At 46.5% G+C, this 5,386-nt stretch overlaps 1 protein-coding gene and 1 long non-coding RNA gene across 2 annotated transcripts in view; both read left to right on the plus strand.

The window, feature by feature from the left end:
* LOC108493843 (collagen alpha-1(I) chain-like) overlaps positions 1 to 349 on the plus strand; it is a 22,636-nt gene extending 22,287 nt beyond the window's left edge. Inside the window, exon 16 of the mRNA XM_017807727.1 lies at positions 200 to 349. Within this exon, the coding sequence (XP_017663216.1) occupies positions 200 to 349 (150 nt within the window). The remainder of the gene's footprint in view (positions 1 to 199) is intronic.
* Positions 350 to 910: 561 nt separating this feature from the next.
* Positions 911 to 5,386, plus strand: part of LOC108493850 — a 5,645-nt gene continuing 1,169 nt past the window's right edge. Inside the window, exon 1 of the long non-coding RNA XR_001873622.1 lies at positions 911 to 948. This is a non-coding gene — a long non-coding RNA (uncharacterized LOC108493850). The remainder of the gene's footprint in view (positions 949 to 5,386) is intronic.

The raw sequence follows: 5,386 nt of genomic DNA on the forward strand, positions 1-5,386 counted from the left end.
TTGGGAAGGAAAAGTGGGATTCTGGGCAGAAAAGGACCTCTGGAATTCTCTGGGCCATCCCAAGACGTGGAATCCTTGGGAAGAGCTGAGAACCACACCCCAAATGTGAGGGATAGGCCGCTGGGAGGGAGATCCAGGCAGCTTTCCCGCCTGGAATTCCAAGTTTTAAGGCCTGTCTCCACATTCCTGGTCCTCGCAGGCTTCCCCCCCCGGGAAAGAGGGGTTGGGATTTATCCTGCAGGCCGAATTCCCACCAGGAAGCCCCCACCCTTTAGCTGGAATCATCCTCCCCTTGGCCTCCTTCTCCCACATCCCACCCGGAATCCTTGGGAAGAGCCGAGAACTGTGAGGGATAAGCCGCTGGCAGAGAGATCCAGGCAGCTTTCCCACCTGGAATTCCCAGTTTTAAAACCTGTCTCCACATTCCTGGTCCTCTCAGGCTTTCCCCTTCTGCTCTTCCCACACCACCCGGAGCCCTTATTCCCACCGGGAATGAGTTCCCCCCTCATCCTCACGTTCCACGATATTCCAAACAAATCGTCTGGGAAGAGCTGATGCCAGATTTGAGTGGAAATTTGGGAAAATCTTTCTGATCCAGGGATTCCATCCCATCCCAGATGTAGGACAGCCACATCCCTCCATCCTGGAGATCCTGCATCCCGCGGGAAGGCCGAATTCCAGCGGCGGATCCACGTCATGGAATCGCTGAGCTCAAAACCCCTCAGGCCTCCGGGTCTTCGTTTGTTGTCGATCCAAGAAATTTTGGCTCCACGCGAAGCTTTTTTTGGGGAATTAATAATTTTCCAGAGGGCCCAGAGGAGCTGAATTCCAGCTGGGATAGATTTTAATGGGAATCAGTGGCCTGGAAAACACTCACTGTTTGGGTTTTTTTCCCCCCTTTTCTGTTTTTAGGGCTATCGGGGACTTCCGGGAGCCAAAGGAGAAAGAGTAAGGACATTCCAGAGGGGGAATTTTTGGGATGGGGGTGGGGGGAAAAAAGGTTTCCAGGGTTTTCCAGGGAATTGTTTAAATGAGTCAGAGATCCGACGAGGCAGGGGCATAAACGGGGAAAAAACTTGGACAATGTTTTCGGGCACAGGGTAGGAATTCTTGGGATCGGGGATTTGGACTTGATTGTCATTCCAGCTCGGGGTATTCCATGATTCCACGATTCTGTGGGATGTTTATACGTGTTTTCCAATGTCTGGAGCTTCAGGAATTTTGTAGGATTATATTGGGGCAGTTTAGCTCTAAACAGGGTTCCCAGGATGCAAATCCTTTCCGTAGGAGGGGACTTTAAATCCTGCTTTCCATCCATGGTGTTGTGCCTGGATTAAGATCCCACTGCCAATGGAATCTTTAGGATTTGAGGTCCAGGATTTCCTGTGTGTCCCTCTTGTCCTTTAAATCCTGCTTTCCATCCATGGTGTTGTTTGCTATCCCTGTTCCTTGGATTAAGATCCCACTGCCAACGGAATCTTCGGGATCTGAGGTCCAGGACTTCCTGTGTGTCCCTCTTGTCCTTTAAATCCTGCTTTCCATCCATGGTGTTGTGCCTGGATTAAGATCCCACTGCCAATGGAATCTTTAGGATTTGAGGTCCAGGATTTCCTGTGTGTCCCTCTTGTCCTTTAAATCCTGCTTTCCATCCATGGTGTTGTTTGCTATCCCTGTTCCTTGGATTAAGATCCCACTGCCAACGGAATCTTCGGGATCTGAGGTCCAGGACTCCCTGTGTGTCCCTCTTGTCCTTGCTCAGGCCTTTGGGAGATGTTTTTCCTTTTGTCCCATTGGAGTTTCCCTTGGAACAACTTCTTTCACTCCCCGAAAAACCTGGATCCACCCCCTCCATGTTGTGTCTGAAATTAGGAGAAGACAACCCACAGATCCCAAAATCCTTCTTGGGATCTCCACCACTCCAAACCCCCTTTGTTGATCCCATCCCTGCACAGGACAAGATTCCAGGTGATGGGACACAAATCCCTTCCTTAGGAGAGGACTTTAAATCCTACTTTCCATCCATGGTGTTGTGCCTGGATTAAGATCCCAATGCCAATGGAATCTTCGGGATTTGAGGTCCAGGACTCCCTGTGTGTCCCTCTTGTCTTTGCTCAGGCATTTGGGAGATGTTTTTCCTTCTGTCCCATTGGAGTTTCCCTTGGAACAACTTCTTTCACTCCCAGAAAAACCTGGATCCATCCCCTCTGTGTTCTAGATGGAATTAGGAGAAGACAACCCACAGATCCCAAACTCATTTTTTGGGATCTCCACCACTCCAAACCCCCTTTGTTGATCCCATCCCTGCACTGGACAAGATTCCAGGTGATGGGATGCAAATCCCTTCCTTAGGAGAGGACTTTAAATCCTGCTTTCCATCCGTGGTGTTGTGCCTGGATTAAGATCCCACTGCCAACGGAATCTTCGGGATCTGAGGTCCAGGACTCCCTGTGTGTCCCTCTTGTCCTTGCTCAGGCATTTGGGAGATGTTTTTCCTTCTGTCCCATTGGAGTTTCCCTCGGAACAACTCCCAGAAAAACCTGGATCCATCCCCTCTGTGTTCTAGGTGGAATTAGGAGAAGACAACCCACAGATCCCAAACTCCTTCCTGGGAATCTCCACCACTCCAAACCCCCTTTGTTGATCCCATCCCTGCCCAGGACACCCCTCTCCAGGGCTGGAATTTTGCCTGGCCCATAAATTTTGACGGGATCCACCAAAACCCCAAGGAAAAGTCATTTCTGGGGAAAACTATTTGTCCCTGGGGGGGGCGAGGGGCCCCCAAAAAAATCCCTCCTGCCAATTAAGGCCGGAAGAAAAATTTCCCTCCCCGATTTCGGGGGGGAATGACCCCAAATTTTGCCCCAATCGCCCAATTTTCCAGAAGCCCCGAGCGGGTCCGAACGAAAAATAACAGCCGGAAAAATTCGCTGCTGGAAAAAAAAAAAAAAAAAAAAAAGGCTGAACTCGTCGTGCCTGGTGGGTTTTTTGTTAGAAAATGAGATTTTAGAGAGAAAAAAAAAAACAACAAAACAAAACTCAAATGACGACTCTGCCTTTTGAGTCATGAGATGATGAGATGATGAAAGGCCCCGATTTTTTTATTCTTTTATTTTTTTTTATTTTTTTTTTGCTCTCCGAGGAAGCTGCTTTTTTTTTAAAAAAAAAAAAAGAGAGGAATTCGCTCTCTCTCCCGGAGACCAATCAATCCTTAATTTTCCTCTCCCGGAGACCAATCATTCCTTAATTTTCCTCTCCCGGAGACCAATCATTCCTTAATTTTCCTCTCCCGGAGGCCAATCGACCCTTAATTTGCCTCTTTGAAAAGGGCTGAAGGAATGTGTGATGCGTTTTTTCCTTTAACAAAAGATGAGGTGGAATCCGAGATAAAACAGGAGCCGGGAGGAGGAGGAGGAGGGATAATTGGGATAATTGGCGCGGGGTTGGTTCTTTCTCGGCTTTGCTTCGTATCCTGCCTTGATCCAACAGGGAATGTGAATGCCGGGGTTTGTGGTGTAAACGGAGGGATTTTTATCCTCCCTTTTGTTCCCCAGAATTCCTCCTGTGTTTAAAAGAGACCCTCTGGAGCTGGGAAGCAGGAGGGGATGTTAAACCCTGGGATATTAAGCCGGGATATTAAACCCTGGGATATGAAACGGGGATATTAAATCGGGATATTAATCCAGGATATTAAACCCTTGGATATTAAACTGGGATATTAAACCCTGGGATATTAAACCGGGATATTAAACCCTGGGATATTAAACCAGGATATTAAACCCTGGGATATGAAACTGGGATATTAAATCGGGATATTAATCCAGGATATTAAACCCTGGGATATTAAACTGGGATATTAAACCCTGGGATAATAAACCCTGGGATATTAAGCTGGGATATTAAACCCTGGGATATTAAACCGGGATATTAAACCGGGATATGAAACCGGGATATTAAACCGGGATATGAAACCAGGATATTAAACCCTGGGATATTAAACCGGGATATTAAACTGGGATGTTAAACCCTGGGATATTAAAGCAGGATATTAAACCCTGGGATATTAAACCGGGATACTAAACTGGGATATTAAATCGGGATATTAAACTGGGATATTAAATCGGGATATTAAACTGGGATATTAAAACCTGGGATATTAAATCCGGATATTAAAGCAGGATATTAAACCCTGGGATATTAAATCCGGATATTAAACCCTGGGATATTAAATCGGGATATTAAACTGGGATATTAAACCCTGGGATATTAAATNTATTAAACCCTGGGATATTAAACCCTGGGATATTAAATCAGGATATTAAACCCTGCGATATTAAACTGGGATATTAAACCCTGGGATATTAAACCAGGATATTAAATTGGAATATTAAACCCTGGAATATTAAACCCTGGGATATTAAACCAGGATATTTAATCGGGATATTAAACCGGGATATTAAACTGGGATATTAAACCCTGGGATATTAAACCGGGATATTAAACCCTAGGATATTAAACTGGGATATTAAATCAGGATATTAAACCCTGGGATATTANCTGGGATATTAAACCCTGGGATATTAAACCGGGATATTAAACCCTAGGATATTAAACTGGGATATTAAATCAGGATATTAAACCCTGGGATATTAAACCCTGGGATATTAAACCGGGATATTAAACTCTGGGATATTAAACCCTGGGATATTAAACCGGGATATTAAATTGGGATATTAAACCCTGGGATATTAAACCAGGATATTAAATCAGGATATTAAACCCTGGGATATTAATCCAGGATATTAAACCAGGGCCAGGGCTCCTACTGGGATGAGTTGGATGAACTGCCAGGAAAACCAATCGGATTTTTGGGAATGTCGGTGGATGAGAGTCCAGCAGCGAGAGAGAACCGCCCTGAGCAGGGATTTGTGTTTGGAATCCTTTCCAAACCCTTTCCAGGTGGGATTCCCTGGATGGAATTTTGGGGGGTCTGTCCCTCCAAAAGCCACCTCTGAGGGTGCCCTCGGTGCCACTCCAGGGCCAGAAATCCGAATTCCAAGGGCAGATCCCTTCCCCATCCTGCCCCTTCCCAGCTCCCACCCCCAGGAAGAGATGGAAACCCCTCATCCCGAGTGCCAAATCCATGGATCTGTCCCACCTCTGACAGCTCCAAATCCATGGATCTCTCCCAGCTCTGACAGCCCCAAATCCATGGATCTGTCCCACCTCTGACAGCCCCAAATCCATGGATCCATCCCACCTCTGACAGCCCCAAATCTGTGGATCTCTCCCACCTCAGACAGCCCCAAATCCATGGATCTCTCCCACTTTTGACAGCCCCAAATCCATGGATCTCTCCCACCTCTGACAGCCCCAAATCCATGGATCT

This window comes from Lepidothrix coronata, unplaced genomic scaffold, assembly GCF_001604755.1.
Source record: "Lepidothrix coronata isolate B3197 unplaced genomic scaffold, Lepidothrix_coronata-1.0 Scaffold20, whole genome shotgun sequence".
NCBI classification, from domain to species: domain Eukaryota; kingdom Metazoa; phylum Chordata; class Aves; order Passeriformes; family Pipridae; genus Lepidothrix; species Lepidothrix coronata.